The sequence below is a fragment of the Taeniopygia guttata genome, chromosome 6 (assembly GCF_048771995.1).
Source record: "Taeniopygia guttata chromosome 6, bTaeGut7.mat, whole genome shotgun sequence".
Taxonomy (NCBI): domain Eukaryota; kingdom Metazoa; phylum Chordata; class Aves; order Passeriformes; family Estrildidae; genus Taeniopygia; species Taeniopygia guttata.
In genome coordinates, this window is record NC_133031.1 from 25,010,593 (window position 1) to 25,030,535 (window position 19,943).

Genomic DNA, 19,943 nt, shown 5'->3' on the forward strand with positions numbered 1-19,943 from the left:
GATTTACTGCTTCCATGCACAGCTGTGAGAGTACAGGCTCCACCAGCTCTGGAACAGGAGTGGGGTGCATGGTGTGTAATGGCTGTACATTGCAAAAATGTCATTTTGTACATGTGGAAAGTGAGTCAGAAATTTTTTGAGAGCTCCTTCATGTTGAATTATGGGTGGAAATTCTCCAAGAAAGAGATATTAAAATGTATTTAAACAAATAAAATATTCTGGACAAATAGCATTATGTGCATTCTTTCAGAAGATAAATGTTTGTTGGATCTTTAGATGAGGAACCGGCTTGGAGGAGGAGAGATATCTGTAAACTTAGTTAGTCATGGTTGAAAAATTGAAATACTTTTGGCAAACTCTAGCTGTTTTCTTTCGCTATTTTCAAAATTCTATATTTCAATGTTGAGTCTTGAAATAACATTTTAATCTTAAAAAATCACTGGCAACAGTGATTTCCAAACAAGCCTCAGAAACCAACTGGAGAAGCTCTTGATCCAACATTCATTTGATTTTATAAAAGGAAGTAAGATAAACTGAACACTCTGCTTTAAGTTGACCTGAAATACTGTATCTTCACAATTAATTTTGTTTTTTCTTCAGGCAGGCTATGAAATATTATGTATTATTACTGCATTTCACAGGCTGCATCTTTAGTAGGAAATGGGCTTTTAGACCTGGTAGGTGAGTTAGAAGCAAAATCCTTGTGATGTCCAGGCAGTTTATCATTTAGCAGTGCTTTTCTGAATGAAACAGGACTCCAGCAAGCCCAGGCTCCTGGGGATCCTAAGGAATTGCGTTTTCCCCCAGTGGCATTATATATATATATAATACCATTCAATAAACCATGGTGCTGGGTAAAATGCTGGCCCTTGGAGAGACCGTGGCAGGTGGGAGGTGGTTGTTGCAGGGTTGAGTTCTTCCTCAGCAGCTGTTTGCAAAGCCATCAGCGATGGCAGGAGCCTGACACTGGGAAATGCGGGGAGAAGCCGCAGAAGGAGCCATCATCTCCATGGCTGCCTGAAGGCACAGGGGTAAATGCAAGTGAATGAAAAAGGGTAGATGCAGGAAGGGAGGATGATAGATGGGAAGGAGGCATAAAGTGCTTTTTTTTGAAGAAAATTGCTGTCAGGTGATTCAGGGGGTGAGGGAATGTGTCTGATGCAGCTTGGAAATTGGCTGTGAGCACTGAGATGCTATGGCAACGTTTGCACAGTAACATAAGGTTTGAAATAGGCCTGTGGGAGGGCCCATAGCAATCTGTGGCAGAGCACATTGAGGTAAAGTTTTGGGATTAACACTCGGTGCACTTGTGTTCTTACCTGAATAAGTGAAATAAGAGGGTCGGAATTGCTAGGACAGGAGGGTAAAAAGGATGATAGGAGAGCAACAGAGCCAGAGCTATGAGAAAACAGCTCTATAAAGTTATTAGACAATAAGAACTTGCAATTATTGCCCTAATTTCCCATAAAGAGGGTTAAAAATAAAAGCCCAGAGCTTTTCTACAGAGAAATTTACATGTTAAAGATCAGGAAATACAAGATAAAGTGACAATTGACAGTCTCCTGGGAAAATTAAGTCTATTACAGGTAATTAAAACAAGTGAAAAAGGCTTTCCATCTATAGACATAGTTAAAGGAAGTGGAAGGGAAATGTGGGTCACCCTACAGAGAGAGGCAGGACTGAGATTAAAATAATATAGGTTTGGTCCTAAAAATGATGATTGTTTCGCTGTGGTTTCCAAGAGGGATAATAACAATTGTTCATGGAGTCTAGGAAGCCTGGGGCATGGAGGTGAAAACCATTGATTGGGGTGGGAGTGAAGTTTAGAGACTTCACATGTGAATCAGGGATGGATTAAGGGGTGAATAAGAGGATTTAGGCTGTGTCTACAAAACCCAGGGCGTGTGGTTTCTGTTCAAACCATATTTCTCTGACTTTCAGGGGAGTTAGAAAACCCATGAACACAATAAAGGGAATCAGGCCAGGAGGAGCCAATATCCAGAGGTGGCTGTGGCTGTGGATAGGCACATCTTCAACCTGAAGGATGTTTGTCAGTCTTCAAAACTGCTGGCTGGGGAGGATGAATTTACCCCTAATGAATAGCCTGAATGAAACTCAGATGTGTTGTTTGTAACACAGATGTTGCCAATACCCTGCAGACTCTCTCTGAATATCAGCATTTGTGGAAAAGAAAACAAATGCATAACTGTAAGACACCAATGGAAGTTTGTTCACCATAACCTACTGTTAGACTCTTTCAGAACATTCATATTTTCTAAGGAGAACAGTAATTTATTTCAGTTTGGTGAGGCTAGTTATGCTCTTTGTGCTGTTTCATATGTGCAAATCAATTTGACATGCTTACAGATGTTAGGCAGAATTGTATGAATATTTGGTATAAACCAGAGTGGTTCAGAGCACTTTCTTAGATAATAAATGCCACAAAACTACAATTTATCAGTCTATGTATAAGACTGTATGCTTTCATTCCTTAGATTTTATTGAAGAATATGCAGATGATCAGTACAATTACTAAGCTGGCCTGGGAACTGCAGTTGCTCACTCTGGCTTAAAAACAGCCACAATTCTCTAAAGCTCAGGGATTTTTATTTTCCCTTTCTGAATATTTCAGCTTGGAAACTGGCAGCACATGAGCTCACATCCTTTTCAAATCCAAATAATTTGTTTGTTTTTATCTGCTTTGTTTTGCTATGATATTTTGTCTGTACTATTGGTACAACATTGACAACCCATGACAAGAAGTCTGTGATAGTCACAGCAAACCAAGGTCATATTTGTGTTCTTAGAGAAGTACTCTGAACAGATCCCAAGAATTTTCCTGAGATTCATTTGGCAGGACACCAGCTGCCTGATGGTATAAAAGCACCATTACCTCAAAGAAGGATTTGGTACTAAATGGCCACAGGAGCCACCAGATCTGCACAATGAATTTATCAAACATGTAGCTGTTGGTAACAACTAAAGACTAGGTTTATTCTCTTCCATCCCATGTTTTATCACGTCTCCAAAACTGAGTCATGCAAAATAAATACTTTTAGTGCTTAGTATCTCCCAAAATGCCTGTAAAGAAATACTGATTTTTTCCGAGTAAATGCAAACACAAAGCAAAGATGAGTCCAGGGAGATGAACGTAAGCCGTGTTGATCTTCACTCATTTCTGGTAAAGTGGCAGATGTTTGTAGCTTTGCAATTGGTCCCACAGGATGAATGATCTGCTTTCTTTTGTAAAGCAGCTTTAAAATCTGGTGACAATTTTTAGTGTAAATATGAATTATTTCTCCCACAAATGAACTTTGGCTTTGGACTCTTTGTAACCCTTGGCTTGAGCTTTGACTTCTACCCCTTGGTTATTGTAGAAATTCTCTCAAATGCTTCCATCAATATTGGAAAAACCATTTGAGTATCTTGTCAAAAAGTTGATCAGGTCTGTGTTGGTCACAGGTATGCAAATAGACTCAGGTGATTTAAATACCTGCCACTCCTGCAATGAAAATGGCTGATATGAAATACCAGGTAATTTGCCTTCCAGGTTGCAGTGAGCAGGAAGCCAATATTTACATGTAGCAATTAACTCCTGCTTTTACCACGTTGATGCACATGAAATGTGTGTTTGCTCTCCACTGACTGTGCAGTGACACCAAATTGGTGTGTTGGGAAAGGAGAAATTCTGGAAGAGTGGTTTCCATGCTGGCCACTGGGATCTGTAGTGGATGAGGAATCCCAAGTAGGTTGACTTTTGAGATGAGAAGAGCAACCTGCACACTGAAACAGAGGAGCAGCAGATAGAGAATAATGCAAGAATATTGCACTGATGAAGTATTAGGAAATGAGAAGGTGTACCATAGAAAATGGAGTGGTTTTGTTGCACACTGAGCAAAACCTTAAGAGGCTTCACTTAAGAGTTCTGTCAAAGGAGCCATCTATCCCTTTGGTGTGCTCAATCCATCCCACAGTTTCCAGTCTATAAAGTAAGAACATTAATTCTTCCTGCCTTGCACTCACCTCTTCTATATCCTTTCTGTTTACATGGTGAGGAGTGTCTCCTGCTGCAGAGCCTGGCTGCTGGGCTGTGATCTCAGATGCAGTTTGCCCTAGAGGAGGTTTTACTGTCTCTTAAAGAGCAGCCTGGCATCTTCCATAAGTAGCTGGTACAAGTGGTATTGTCTGGTGGCTGTAGTTTGCAAAGAGAGCAGCCAGAACAGTGAGAACAAATGGGAGCACCTTCGTTTGAAATGGGATATTTATACTGTCAATGAAGCAGTGAAATCCACATAGTAAGATATAGTGTAAGTAGATTTTCTGTTCTTGATTTGATGTGGGTGTTTTCAATAAGGTATGGTTGATCAAAGGCAATAACTCAGGCAGTTTGATTTCTCAGTTGTTCATAAAGAGAAATGTACTTTGTAGAAGTGAATTCCTAAGTATATGGCAAAAGAGGTTTTTAGTCTGAATCATTCCTTTGAGGGATTTTAAACATTTGCCTCCCACATGCTGCAGTAATGCTCTGAAAGTGGTTTTATTGTATGGTCCGAGAAGCTGCATTCTGGCGCCTGATGGTTTATGAGAAATAAACACAATGGAGTGGTCTGGGGTTATATAAATTCACCATTTAACAGTGCAGGCAGTAAGGGGAGAACCTGTGTGCAGCATCAGAGCAGAAAGACCCATCCAGGAGCGTGGGTCTCTGCAGCATTATGCTGAGTGTGGCACATCCCAGTCTTTTCTCCAGACCTCACAGGGAGAGTAAGAGTTTGCAGAAAAACAAATAGTTTTATAAGTATCTCCTCTCACATGGCCAGCAGGGAAAAGCACTTTAGACATGCTCTCTGAGTGGAGCTTTGCCTCTTAATGACTGTGAGCAGGGCCTCAGCATTCTTCACTTCTCAGTTTTTTTCCTGTGTTTATTTTAAGTAAGGATGATTTTTACTCTCCTGTTTGCATAGCTCCTCCTGCTACAACAAAGCAGTTAGGATGCACATGGGATAGACTGAGGGAGCCTAGAGCAAAGCATCCCAAGGTGATGAGGATGTCTTTACACCATGAGTACAGCAGGCTGCATGAAGATCTGCTTCCAGTCACCCATTAATTTGGGTAGATTTTGAACTCAGGGTTACAGAATGATCCTTCTTTTCCCAGACCCAGTCACAAATGCTTTTCTTCTTTCCACTGGAGGTGATGCTGTGGGCTGGATGCCATACACACATCAGGCAAGCTGGCAGCTAAAGGAGTTTGAGAACAGTTATTACTCCTTGCCACCAGTTGCAGTGATCTCCATCCTTACTTTAGGAGGGATAAATGAGAATATAAGTTGCTTCCATTTTACCATATTTTCAACCCTCAGTCACCTTAAAGTATATAATAAGTTGAGCTATAAACAACATACAGAAATTGTTCTGGCCACTTCTGCAGTGTAGTGTGGCAGCCCCCTAGCAGTGCACATCAGCCTGCCAGGACTAAGCCAGCGAGGGAGCAGTGACTGCCACAGCACAGCACAAGGCAGCTGAGCTGAGATTAATAATGCACTGCCACGATGGGCAGTACGAGCCTGGGAGCGACAGAAGGCTCCCAGAAGCATAGGTTTATTTCTTGTCTTACGACTGGTTGCTTTCCCCAGTTGCCCTTGAGTGTGATGCTATTTTACAGGATGGTACCTCCGCCTCATATTTCAAACACCTCTCTCTGCAACGTCAAAATACTGTCAAATGGACTGTTTGGTGCATAATTCTGCTGCAGACCACAGAGGAGGTACTGCAAGGTTACAGGTGTTGGAAGGGCAGCTGTCCTCCCTGGGCAACTCCTTGTGGCAGGTAGAGCTGATGGGGGGGAAAAGAGCCTTCATCTGCCCTCCTGAGTGGGAATGCAGCCACTCGAGGGCGGTGGGAATAATTCAGTATACATCCTTTCGCAGGTGCAGGTTTACCCAGAATATTCTTGCAGTGGCCTCTGACGTCGATGTATCTTTTGTAGCTTAGAACCCCTGAGGTTCCTTGGTCATGGAATTTAGACCATGAGCACCAGTTGCCCAGTGAAGTGAAGGATTAAGAAAAGAAAATTGCACTTGTGAAAACTAAAGCAAAGAACAGAAGGAAGGAAAACCTTGCGTTTTCACATGGAAAGGGAGGCATTATACCAGCAAAATTCTGGCCTTGCCAGTTTTTTACTCTTGGCTTAGTAGCTGAGATCAGAAATATTCTCCAGATGCAAGGAATCACTAGGCACTTCCTTGACTTCTCAGCATTTCTCTTTCCTGGGAGGGAGGGAGGGTCATTAGAAATAGGATTTGTTCTTTAGGTTCTCACAGAATGGTCTGATTTCCCAAATTATAAGTTTTTTTTTTTTGTAGTAGTAACTCTCAAAGTTGGTTTATTTACACTAGGTGTTCCATAGCTCATTCTGGAGACTGGTTGCAGACATCATACTCTGAAGAATTACAATTCATGGAGGTCTCAGGATTGCATGAGTCTCAGGAAACTGATCAAGAGGAGGTCCGTGTCCCTTGAGCTGCAGTTAAACACGGACTGAGTTTCCAGCCTGTGTGTGCATCCAGCTGAGTTTGCTCTGCTGTCTTAGATCCTTTACAGGTGTAGGAAGACTGGCTGCTCATGACCTTGGAAAGTCATGCCTTTGGGCAGTAACAGACAGTACTGCAAAAGAAAAAAAGGAGGGAAATGATGATTTGACAGTCTGACAGCAACACATTCCCTTTGGACATGTGTGGGGCTGAGATGATCTGTACATGCTGGTGTATTCAATTTGTGTGTATGTGATCTCTATATATTATAGAGATAATGTATGTATTCTACATATTAACACATGTTTAAGGAAATAAATTATTTTGAGAAGACAACATTTGGCAGTAGTTTAAAAGAAAGGTGGTAGTGAAATACTTTTGATCTGAGTGGAGTGATTTCAGCTGCATCTGTCTGCTCATCAGCCCCTTGTAAAATCTGTTTAGAGTGTTGCTGCAGTTGCATTGAGCTTGCACAAAGTGGGAAGTTCTTCCATGCCCTCTGAGCAGGAAAATGGAAAGCTTTGAAACCTCTCATATGAGGAAGATACTTGAAATTATTTTTCTTTGTATGGAATCACCTGCTGAGAATCGAAATTTTGCAGATGAAACCCACTAAAGAGGAGAAGAAAACAGAAGGCAGCTGAACTGCTCAAGTGCCCTTCATTTCTACTTAGATAAATTAATTACTCCTCCTTACCTTTTTCTTAAACAAAGCTAGAAAAAAATACAAAGGCATTTGTAAAGATAGACATCCTTTAAATTCAGTGTCTCAGATTCTCCAACTGAGGAGCAGAAAATCTCGTATTTAGTGGAAAGGATTTCCACTTTGGCTTTGTCTGTACTGCTACCAGAAACTTTACGTCTCAAAATCCAGCAATAACATCGTAACTGCACTGCTGCAGAGCTCAGCAAAACCTCTCTGGAAAGCTGCCTGGGCAGCCAGCTGCACTGAGCTGCCATGCTCAAGGCCAGCTTGCTGGTGGTGCTAGTGCTTGCTCTGGTGGCTTGGGGACAGCTGTGGTCTTCACAAGCCCATCTATTCTCACCCAAGGAGATGTCTCATCAATTGACTTTTCCCAAAGTAACACTGCCAACCGTCTTATAGAAGGACTTTTATAACCTTGGATGTTTAATGAAGAAATGAATGATTTCTAAATTCTTCGGGATGAAGCCAGGTGGTCCTTTGTAATGGGCTGTTGGACTCATTTTGTGTCTTATAGTCTTGTCCCATGAAGTCATTCAATCTTTTGGATGTGTCCCCCAGATTTGCCTCTGTAAATATAAATGCTCTTGAACAAAGGAGTCTCCTTTGTAGGCATTAAAAATCACTTGTAAATGTTCTGCAGGCCAAGGCTGTGTTATGGGCCACTCCAGCATGAAGAGCTTAATCTGTATTCAGCGTGACTAGTTTGGTCTGTGTTTAAAAAGTGAAAACTGAAGCTTTAAAGGAAGAAAACAACTAATTCCTGGGCATCTTCTTCTGAAAGAAAGTGGTCAAAGTCACCTCATTTGTTCCACATTTCACCAGATTTGTTCTTTCACAGCTCTTGGCCATCATCAGTTATTGTGGGTAAATGGCATTCCACATTTCTTCCAACCTACCTACTACCCCAAAAGATGAATCCACTTTTGTTTTGATTTATATTCAATGGGATTTTTTTTCCTTTGGCTGGATATTTTGCGATGCAGGCCAGCATTTCTTAAGAGACTCATCTTAAAATTTTCACAGTCATACTTCAGAAGCCAGTAAACTGCAATTCTTTCTTTCTTCCATGGTTATTTGCAAACATTAATGAACTAAGTGTCACAATCACTTCTATATGCTAGAGACGGCTTATTCCTTAGGTGGCCATGCATCTGAGCTACTGAGGGATTTAAATAAAACAGTTGGATATGTAACCCTGGTTTGCTGTCACTGGCATGTGTCTTGTCTGCAGAACTCCAACTCTCTTAACCTCTTTTCAGATGGAAAAAGATATTCTGTCCAGCAGCCAAAGGGAAATGCAAGCATCCTGGTGGAAAACAAGCTGTTTCCAAACCCTGGCTGCAAGCTACCCACACATCACAGTTGTCAGCCAGGCTGCACATGCATAGTTACAGGGAATAAAATAGAGAGGACCTTCTGTTCCTATTCAGAAAGGTCTCTATCTATTCACCTACACAAAAGGATTGTCATCAGCTGCCAGTATTAATTTGTTCTCCTATGTAGGTTTCCGGCTAAAAAAGGATAAAATAAGTCCAGTGCTATCCAGCAGGAGCACTTGGAATGCAAATGTTAGCCCATATATTTCAAAGCATTAATGCGACCCACTTCTAGATTACTTGGGGTAATTTCTGATTTTATTTATTCTGCCTTTTCTTCAATTAACTTCTGAGAGGCTGAAATATCAGTATGCAGAAAATCAAATATGAGAAACAAAGCCCATTTTTATTTTAGGACTCTGCTTCCCTTGTAATAGCAGTTTATTTAAAGAGGAGCCTGGAATAATCCAGTTTAAGCAAAGCAAAGAGTTCTACTGAAGCCAAACCTTGTGTGGGTGTGCTCTTGTCAGGACTCCCAGAAGAGGAGGACAGGAAAGGCTGTTAGTCAGACCACAGATATTGCAGGAGATGTTGGTTGCTCAGTAGCTGGCATTATTCCTTGGTATACCAGTACAGAGCTACTACTCTGGTGTACTGGGAGAGAGTACATCCCACTGGGAAAATCCTTAGATAATCTTGTCCTGCTCTTTGTTGTCATAAAGAAAAGCCCAAGGATATGTGGCTGGAAGACGTGTCCACTGCAAGGGCCTAGCATGTGCTTTAGGGACAGCTTTGCCTTTCCCTCTTGTTCTGTGTTTGCAGCACGTCCCACGCTGGGGTCTGGTGTGTTGCTTTGTCTTGTGTGGGTGGTGTCACCTCCTGCTATTTGGACCTGGACTCAAAGCCACAACAGACTTCAGTCCAAATGGGTCACAGCTTCTTACACCGTCCCAGGAGTTTCCCACATGCTCAATTTTCACACAAGTGAATGTCTCCTCATGCTTCTCAGAGGTGAGAAAGTTGGACATAAGAATAAATTTTTGCATTATCTCCGCTTTCTTTTTAATTTTGTAATGAAGGTCTTTTTCTCAGTATATTGTTCTTTAAAATTTCTAAGACAACAGCCCAACTAAGGCTCTGTTAAATATAAGTAATCTCAGCATTAAAGACAGAGGAGTATGTTCCTCGGAAAAATAATCAAATAAATTTATTAGTTCTTGAAGCAGCAGGCAATACTAACATAGAAGATATGGTTCAGTTTTGTTTTCACTGGTGTATTTGAATGTCTGAGCATCATCTTTCTTAGTTATATATCTGTGGATTTGAATTTTAATTATTTGGGTTGGAAATTATAAATGATTGTATTGTATTTCTAAACCCTGGCATATTCTCAAATTCTGCACTATAAAATTTCTATCTGTACTACTCTGCAGTGAGAACCAGGACACTAATGATTAGCTATAGACAGAAACATCAATTAAAATTCATATGGTGATGAATAATACAGAGCTGAACACAGCAAGTTCTTTAAAATAAAAAAAATTGTAGCTAGATATTTATTTCATAAGTCTGTGGGAATTACTGTAGACAATAAAGAGGGCTTGAAATCTTAGAGCCTGTATAGATATTGATTGGTATGTTGAGGATGTATTTCAGATACTTATCCTCTGCTTTTCCTCTCCAAGGAGAACCTCCCTTGGGCAATTCTTGCCATTGATTTTGAGTCTGCGTGCTCAGAAGCTGGAAATGTTGCTGGTAGGGAAAGTACAAGAGCAGCAATTGATTGCAAATGTATTTTATGATACTCTGCTCCCATATTTCAAAGGGGAAAATTTATTAATGGTTGCAGGTCTCTGATTCTCCATTTTAAACATATTGAGCAAACCCATATTTTTTCAAGCTCCTGGACATTATAATTTTCTCTCAAAGTGACCCCTTTTTTGTGTTCTTTCTCCCCCCAGACAGTGAAATCATCCCCCCCGACTGCCTGCGGCCCCGCTCCTTCACGGCCATCCGCCGGGCCTCGCTGCGGCGGGACACCGAGGACACGCGCCTCTCGGTCAGCCTGTGTGACCTCAACCTGCAGGAGGACACCTTCCACGTGACGGCCACCACCTGCCCCATCCCGCAGAACTCCCTCAACTCCCAGCACTCCCACCTCCTCCCCTCCCAGCTGGAGAGCGACCTCCGCTTCCACCACCTCCGGGGACCCCACGTCAAAATCCTCGATGACCAGACCGTGGCCCGCCTGGAGCACGCCCGGGAGGAGAGGACTTTGGTGTTCACCAGCAGACCCCTTCGGATCAACGAGACCATTTTCGTCAAAATCAACAAGTCCAACGCCGTGCGCACAGGGACGCTCTCCTACGGGGTGACGTCCTGCGACCCCAGCACCCTGCGCCCCAGTGACCTCCCCTACAACCCCGAATCCCTGGTCGACCGAAAGGAGTTCTGGGCCATCTGCCGAGTGGTGGTGGCCCTCCAGAGCGGAGACATCCTGGGATTTATGGTGAATTCTGATGGTGAGCTGCACTTGAGCCACAACGGTGCCAGCGTTGGCATGCAGGTCTGCGCGGACTGTTCCCAGCCCCTCTGGATGTTCTTCGTTTTACACGGTGCCATCATGCAAATTCGATTGCTGGGTATGTTCGACCTCCTTTTTCCAGACCTTGTGCACAAGAAAGCAAGTGGGGGGTACATCATGGGAGAGGGAGTGAAAGGCTCCCTCCTTGCTCTAGGATGAGGTACAAATTTTGGTTGTATAAGAAGAAAGAAATGTGCAAAGGCACAAACATAACATATGGGTGTGATTTACAAGACTTAACCTCTTTGCACTTCTGTAACACCCTTCACGTGATGGTCTCAAAGATCTGTTCAGATAATGAATTAAGCCTCAGGGACCTCCGTTAAAGTACAGACGAGTCATCACTGACCTAGGAGAAGCAAAGAGGGCAGAGGAGATGGGCTTTGGGCTGTGCTAATGTAAGGCATAGCCAGCAGGAGAAAAGAGATCTGGTGCCCTTTTCTGTGTGTTAGATATCTGGGATGATGGACTCCCAAAAGAGGGGTGCTCTTGCTTTCCCCAGGCCAGTATGTGAGAGGCAAGCCAGCAAGCAGAGAGGAAGCCCAGTGGTTCACTGAGCATGGCACTGACCATCTCAACAGGAGAAAGGTTTCCTTGTTCTCCAGCCCTTTTTAAGGCAGTGTAGCTCATACAGGTTGATAGACCTCTGAAGAGCTGGCTTCTTGGTATTTTTGCTGTTTTTTCAGATCTTTTAGCTGACATACTTCATTGAAATGCTGCAAGTCATGTTCAAAGGTTTTGAGGGAAAAGCTTTGAAATAACATTTCTCAGGATCAAATTTACTTTTTTTTGTGTTGTGTATATTAGACCAAGTAATGGATGTGTTCGGACATTAATTTGAACCATATCATGGTTGTGCTGGCATCAGTGTCAGACAGTAAAAGATGGATTCTGAGAACATGATGTAATTCCTGATACCCCTCTAAATGAAGAAGATTTAAAAATGCTCCTTTCTCTTTATACTGTTATATAACTTTAAGTATACTTATATTCCATTTTGCTTCAAATCCTCCCCATACCTAACAGAAAAAAAAAAAAACCTCAATAGCCTGCCTCTCCATCAAACTCAAAAAGCCAACCAACACCACCTTTTTTTAGGATTTACAGTCTTTAAAGAAATTGTGAACACACACACATCTGTCTGCAGGGTCCAGTTCACCTTAATCACAGTATGAAATGCCTTGTATCATTTGTTTGAACTTGACCACAGGCCTGTGCTGTGAGTGTTTTGTGGCTGTTAAAGGCTCACAGAAGACAAATGTAATACTGCAATTTATTTCCAGGAGCCCGAGACTCAATCCCTGCTAATTCAGCCTGATTACATTTGATGTGGGTACTGTACATAATCCATGGTTAGCTCTGCTCTCCACCAGCATGCCATTGTGATAATGGTAGGTGAAGTCAAACAGAGCCCAGTAAAGCAGGAGATTAAATGCTCCTGTGTGTGTTAGAAGGAAAACATACTTAGGTCATTGAGCTGCTGGTAAAACTAAATCATCAACCGGTGCTTCCTTTCATATGAGATCACTAATTCTGGCAGTGTGGCACAGAGCAAGCAGCCTGTTTGCAATGAGCTCTGAAACAGGGCAGCAAGGATGTGTCTCCCCAGAGGGACAGAATCACATCCTCGTACTGAATTTGACAGAGCATGGACATGAACACAGACCTCCTGTGTAAACCTCCTGCTGTGCATGCCCTGCAAGTATCCTTCCTGCTTGATCACAAGTTCAGCCCAAACCAGTACATGCCAGTACATGTTTTAGAAAAATCTACACTTGTGTGCATGAAATGAATCGTGCAGAGTTGGAAAACCCCTCACTTCTTGTGTTTGCGACCATGACAGGCTTTTCTGGTCTCGGTCACTGCAAAAGAACCTGAAAATGGGCTATTATTCCTTAGTGAGATGTAAGTGCAAAGAGCTGGATTTACTGACCTCGCCTCTCTCAAGGAAAGGATAAGACCCTGCTGAGTGTACAACTTTATCCACATCAGCTTGGGCAGCAAGCTGCTATCTCCAAGTTAAATGCTGTGAAATAGGAGCTTGCCTGTAGTTTTTAACAGGTATTAAAATACAAATAGAGCTTTTCATACCTGTATTTCCAGTATGACAATGCTGGGAGGAGTGCAGTCCCAGTATCAGTACATCAGTGTAGTGCCACTGCCCAGAGAAAAGCACTGATGCTGTCACAAGTGAATCTCTGCAACTGCAGTAATTACATGGACCAGCAATGTCCTGACAGAAGGCAAAGAAAATAATGAACTCCCATCTCTAACTATTGCAGTTTTATTAGGGAGGTGATGTGCACTGTTTGCACTGCAGTGGAACAGATTATGGTGCTTGCCATAATATATGTCATTATAATATTAGAAAATGTAAGAAGAATGTAAAGTGTTCATCTTTCTAATGACATGCTCCATCTTCAGAATGCAAATAAGAGTAATTTTGTGAGATCTGTCTTTTATAATTTGAGCTTTATATCACAGCAGAAGACATTTATACTCATCCTTTTCTAGTTTAAATAGAAAAAGTGAAGTTACATATCCTTGAAAGAAATGAGACACAACTATTGCAAAAGGCATAATTGTACCAAACCTATCCTAAATAGCAGATGTCATTCTGTTTCTGGGCACACCATTGTGAGATTAACCAAAGTGACATTATACAGTGTTAAAGGAACATCAGTACTACAGCTGACTAGAAAATGAAATTAAAGTTGCTGGGTTTGCTTCTTCTCCAGCTTTACAGTTTTGTTTGGAGAATGGACAGCCACCCTTGCCCCTAGAGAAGGTTTGTTTTTCACTTGGAGAACAAAATTACTCCAGGTATTGATCACTGGATACTGTATTTCATGCCTAAACATTATTTATTTGGTCCTGATGCAGAGCAGGAGCAAACTTAGGTCTCTGCTTGCTTGTGACTTTGCCATAGAAGCTGACATTTGCTGACTGAAGTTACTCCACTGTGCTGGAGATACAACATTTATTTCCAAATATCAGGAGAGAACATCCTTACCCAGGCTGGTGATCTTGCAGGACTCTGTAGGAGAGGAGGCAGTGTGGGGTTTGCTGGATAGTAAAGAATTCTGACTTCTGTTTTCCTCTTATCAATCTGGCATCATATACTGGCAATATATTTGCTGTAAGAGAAATAAAACAGTCGAAAATAAAGATGAAGTTGGAAACACTATCATTCTTCATGCCATCCCAGCAAAAGTAAAAAAAATTAAACCCAAGCCCAAGTATAATGAAGTGAGAGGCCACAGTCATCTGTAGGGGAGGCAGAAAAAAGTCAATTTGTTTAAAAGAAAAGTTTAAAAGGCAACTTGACCACATAGCAGATAATAGCATAAAAATATCAAGCTGCTGGGAAATGGACACAAATTTAAATTAAACATAAATGAGGGTAATTAACTATGGGAACCAGCTATTGAGGGAGGCAATAGATCCTTTTTGTCTGGGAAGCCCTTCTAAATATTTTATATGTTAAGTGCTGGTCTTAATTTAGTAATTCTGGGGATTATGCACATAAAAACAACCAAACAGAAACCCAGATCATTAGGCATGTAGAAATGAAACAGTCTTTGTGTATGCTTTAGGAATTTCATTAGTTGAGGCTTGGTTTTAATTTTTCAGATATCATTCCTTTATAGTCAACAAAACCAACCTATTAAATTTGATTTACTGCTCTCAGCTTTTGCTGGTAAGCATTTCAGCTCACACACAGTTTTATTGACAGCTCTGAAAGTTTGAAATGAGCCAGTCTGGATACAATGGTCTGGTTTTGGTCAGGTTTTGGTGGTGTAATTCATTTATGAAGTTAAATTGATTGACCCCATAAGGTTTCAAAATGTATGACTCATGTCTGGAGAAGCTATCACAGCAATAAGTTTATATATGTAATGTTTGAGGATCCAAATGGTTGGGGATATTATTTCATTTTCTTTTGTCTCAGAGTTGAACCGCTAGCAAGTAAAACAACTTCCTTAATCTTTTTTTTCTTCTTTTTTTTCTTTTTTTTTTTTTTTTTGTGGTTTTGGTTTCCCTTGTGGATTTTATCCTTTCCAATAATATTGAAGCTTTCTTTTGAGCAATGAAACAACATGTTCCATCAACAGTCACACTAATGAAGCCAAGTTGCCAACTTATCTGTGTCCATTCTTTCCATGCACTTCAATCACTCCAGCCCCACCAGAACAGCTGCACATTATAGCAGCTTTCTGGATGTCTCCTAATGCTGGCCAAGAGCCAGTCCTAGGCATGAAGAAAACAACCCAAGAGCCACCATTTGGTGTGGGTAAGTCTGAATTCACATCCATGGTGGATAAATGCAGTATGTGGGATACCTTCCCACCTCCTTTACCATGGACATGAGCTGGGGCTCCTGCTTAGCTGCCCATTGAAGAATATTTAGATATTAATTTTTGCTGAGGTTTTCATCCTTCTTTCAGCATTTCTTGAAATTGGACAATGTGCTCAAAACTGAGGGGGTGAGGAAGAAGGATCTGACATGGGACTTGCAGAAAAAACAGCTCTGTGTCCTCAGTTCCTCGGGATTTCTGACAACACCAGTGGGCAACAAACCAAATTGGAAATTAGTTCAGCAGAGTACTGTGGCACACAATTTGCTGGCAAAGGGCTCTTTAAATCAACAGTGAAATTTGATCTGAAGTGGCCTTGGTGCCAGCTGCAGGCAGTCCCAGTTACAGGCAGGCTCACTCAGAGCTGTGCCCATTTTGACTCTAATTGGTGGTCAAACTTAGCAGTCCTGGTAGTGCTGTCCTTGTTGAAACAGCCTTTTTCTGGGGGCTGACTGAAAGGCCTGAAACTTCATGATGAACAGAGTAGTGTCTTGCTTAGGTGTCAGGAGCAATGGTTTACCAGAGGGAATTTGTCTCCTTCTGTGATGTTCATCACACTGCCCTGTCTGGTTTTCCTTGACTTTTGCTCTATCGAAGGTGAATGACCAGCTCACCAGAGACCACTAATGATTCACAGGCCATTGGAGACTGCCCTCTCCCTTCTAAACAGTATTTTTTCTCTGTGTCCCAGAATACCTCACTTAATCTTGCTGATACTGTTCCTGCAGCAACTGCTGTCTCCAGTGTAGCCCCATGGGAGACTTTCTCTCTTTTCTCTTGTCTCTGCTGTGGCACTTATCTGGCCTGATCCTCCCAAAAATCTGTAGGACTTCTTGGGAGATGTTCCCATTTTACCTCATCTTTCCAGTCTTTTGTCCATTCCTGTGTAAATAAGATTTTTATCCTGTGGTTGATCCTTGACTGTCGCAGGACTCCAGCATCCAGTGGCAGAGATTCTGTCCCTTCCAAAAAGCTTCTTCTCTCTGGGTGCACTTAGAGACTTACTTTGCGTGTGCAATTACTGCAGTGAGCACACAAAATATTTAAATGGCATTTGGTACGTGCAGTTTTTACATACTCAGCCCATAGCACAGACTGTAGGTGAGTTTGTAGAAAAGTATCTCACACAACTGAGAAGCATCCAGGATCTTGGTTCTCCAGCTCTGAGTTTAGAAGCCTTTCCTGCTTGAGGAAAGGGTCATAGTTCTTGGCAGTGGAAAATCACACCCTCTCATCTCTGATCTCTGAGGGGGTCAGTACATTATCCATATGGAATTTTGATCCTTCTCCACCTTGGTTCATTGCAATGACATGTTGAGTTAAACACAGCATAAGAGAAGCCTGATAACTGCCTAGACATTGTTGCACAGAAATGCACATAATGAATCTCTTCCTTTAACAGACTTTCAATTAGATATGCCCCAGAGTTCTATCTTCCATGTTTTGATTTGTATGGAAAATGGCCTAATTTAAACTGATCGGGATCTAACAGGCCCGTGTGTATCATTTAACAGCCTGAAATTCCTATGCACTGCAGGGTACAGGGTATTTTATGGTGTTAAGAGACTGGGGAAAGAGGAGAGTTAATATTCTGTGCCTCCTGGAAGGCAATCCACTTGTATTAATTGGTGCCTCATCATAAATACACCTATCATGTGTGGTTTGCTTTTATTCTGAGTGAAGTACAGATTACTGGTGGTAAGTTGAAAAGAGCTGCAAAGAGAATACAGCATCTTTTAAGTGCTGGGCTTGATTCTACACTGCACAGAGCTCTCCATTCACCTTTTGTTTTATATTCATTGTTTCAAAGGAAAGTTAGCACAAAGAGAAGCTGCTGTGTGAGAGAGGACAAGTTATTACTTGGGCTTTGGAAAACTGGAGAGGCAGATACAGTCAAATGCTAGACTTCCCCGTGGTCAATGCCAGCAGTGTCAGTGTTAATACCTGCTCATGGCACCTTTGTAGCACACATTGAAGATCTCATCACACATGACATATAATTAACCTGCACTTGCCACAGGTGGTCAGTAACATCAGCCTGTGCTCTGAGGTGTGAGCTGGTATCCAGGTAAAGGCTGGATAAAGCAAACACACCTCCTCCAGCAACAGCCACAGGGCTCCCAAATGTCTTGTCCTCTGCACATTGTCCTTGAAAAGAGCAGGAACTATTATCATAATTAGTATAAGGAACAATTACTGGCTGCAGTGAGATTTGCATAGTAAGTGAGGTATAGATTTCCTTTATCTCAGAACACCTTTGCCTTCCTACAGGAAATATACAGGATATGGGATTCCATACCAGCCTCTTTGCCTTGCAACTTATCTGTGAGGACAGAAAAAATATACCTATTCTTTGATCTAACACTGGTGTGAGTTAATTATTCTGGCTACTGTGAGAAATCACATAGTACACTAAACTTTCTTTGATTCTTTGTCAGATCCCTTTGCATCCTGCAGTGCCCATGGAAATCCAGAGAGTGCTGGCCAAGAAAAGTTAAAGTATTTGTTTCCTGTAGGCATCTACCATCCTATTTATACCTGGAAAAGCACAGGGCTTGGAGGTGCTGGGTTGGGCAGCAGTTTTCCTTTTGCTCACCGAACTATCTTTGCTGTGGTCTCCCAAATACCCTTGATTTGTTTTTCTTAAACAAGATGAAAGCACCAATTCTCATTTTTTGTGGTTTCAGCTACTTAATCCAGGCTTCTTTTTTCACCTCTTCTTGTTGTAAGCATGTGCCTGGGTGCTTTGTTGCTCTAGAATTTCTCAGGTTGAGAGGTGGAGCTCCAGCTGTATGACTCTTTCACTTCAGTTCAGCCAGACGTTCATTGCATGGTTTCCATGCCTTCAGGATTTTGCAGGATGTAAGTGCTTGAGTAACCACTGAACTTCACCTGTCAGGATGAGACAGACACCCTGTAAGTTTGCTGTGTGCTCTTTGCTTCCAGGGAGCACGCTGGGTTTGGGCTGTGAGAGCTGCTGAATCAAAAATGTCTGTGGCATTTGGAGCTTTCATGTTTCCCCTGCTTAGCTGGAGTGTGCCTGTGACTGCAGGAGGGTAATGGATGTGCTGGTGCCCCGCTGCCCTTCTGGACACAGCAGACAGCAAGGCTCCAGTAAAGCCATAAAATACACTCCTTTTCTGTTCCTCATGAAAGTCTGAACTGTTGTTCTCCATGTGGTTTGGATCTAACTTTTACTTCCTTAAACAGTGGTTGTCTGACGCCCATCTGCAAACACAGACCTTATGGTTTTGCATGCAAAATCTGCCAGGCTGCTTTTTGACCTATTTCCGGACATTTCTTTAGCATAATGCAAAATCCCTTATGTTTTCATGGGCCTGTGAAGGACAAAATGTGTTATTGTTCTATTCAGAACAGTTTTTAAGTCCTTCAGGAAATACTTGAATGCAAAACAGCCCATGGATCACCAGCTGATGTGGGTCACCAGGTACTGATGTACCTGAGAGCAGAGATGAGCTGCAGCACAGAGGCTGGTTCTGAAAGCATGGGTGACCAAAAACCATTGAGCTCAAGGGGAAGGAAGCTCTGGTTTCTGGCCAGGGTAGTATTGTTCCCATCACCGTGGGAACACAACAAATGGATGTGTAAATACATGTACTTTACAGCATTCAGAAATGATGGATATGCTCACATCCTTCCCTAACATTATCGTTGATCTTTAACTACCACATAACCGGTCAGCAACAGGTGCTTTGTTCTTTTGTTTTAGCACAATGGATTCAAAAGTCCCTGTTGGGCAAGACCTGAGTGGGGCTGGGGGACAGAACAGCTCTCCTGCAGCCGTGGCTGGAAGCAAGAAAATCTGAAGAGAACATGGATGCTCCAGTATCCAATATCCAGTCCCAGTAATGTCACAGCCCACACTCTGGAGCAGCTCATGCATTACAGGACAGACCTCCTAAGAGAGATGTTCACATGAGCTCAGAACCCACATTTGTGCCAGATTTTTGAAAGAACCTGGATCCTGTTTACATAACAAAATAAATGGCCCTGATACACTAAGGGTGTTAAATATGAGAAAGGGTATTGAACAGTTTCTGAGATAGGGTAAGAATTTTAGCTGACATGCTTAAACAATCTGTTTCCTAATGAAAGGAAATCAGTTTGAGTTTTAAAAGGCATCTAAGTGACTATGACTGCCAGGTACCCAGTGCTCACTAGATAGAAATGTATGAGAAGTGCAGAGATCTCTTGAGTTCCCTTAAATGTGCTGCAGCCAGATCTGAGCAGCTGTACTAACCTTTTCCACTGTGTGCTGGAAGCTCTGGGGATCCGTCTGTGGATAGATGGAACAACACTGAAAATCTGTGATTGCCATTGATAATTACCTGATCCTTGTTAGCTGTCGTATTCATGCAGCAAATATGTTATAAAAGAGAAGGGGCTGTCAATATGTTCAACATGAAACTCAGCATATGGGCAAGTT

At 42.1% G+C, this 19,943-nt stretch overlaps 1 protein-coding gene across 4 annotated transcripts in view; it reads left to right on the forward strand.

Annotated features, from left to right (window-relative positions):
- NEURL1 (neuralized E3 ubiquitin protein ligase 1) overlaps window positions 1-19,943 on the forward strand; it is a 144,917-nt gene that overhangs the window by 116,978 nt on the left and 7,996 nt on the right. For all 4 annotated transcript variants that reach the window (XM_030276345.4, XM_072931224.1, XM_030276347.4 and 1 more), the window contains one exon: window positions 10,516-11,196. In XM_030276345.4, coding sequence (XP_030132205.2) covers window positions 10,516-11,196 — 681 coding nt within the window. The remainder of the gene's footprint in view (window positions 1-10,515; window positions 11,197-19,943) is intronic.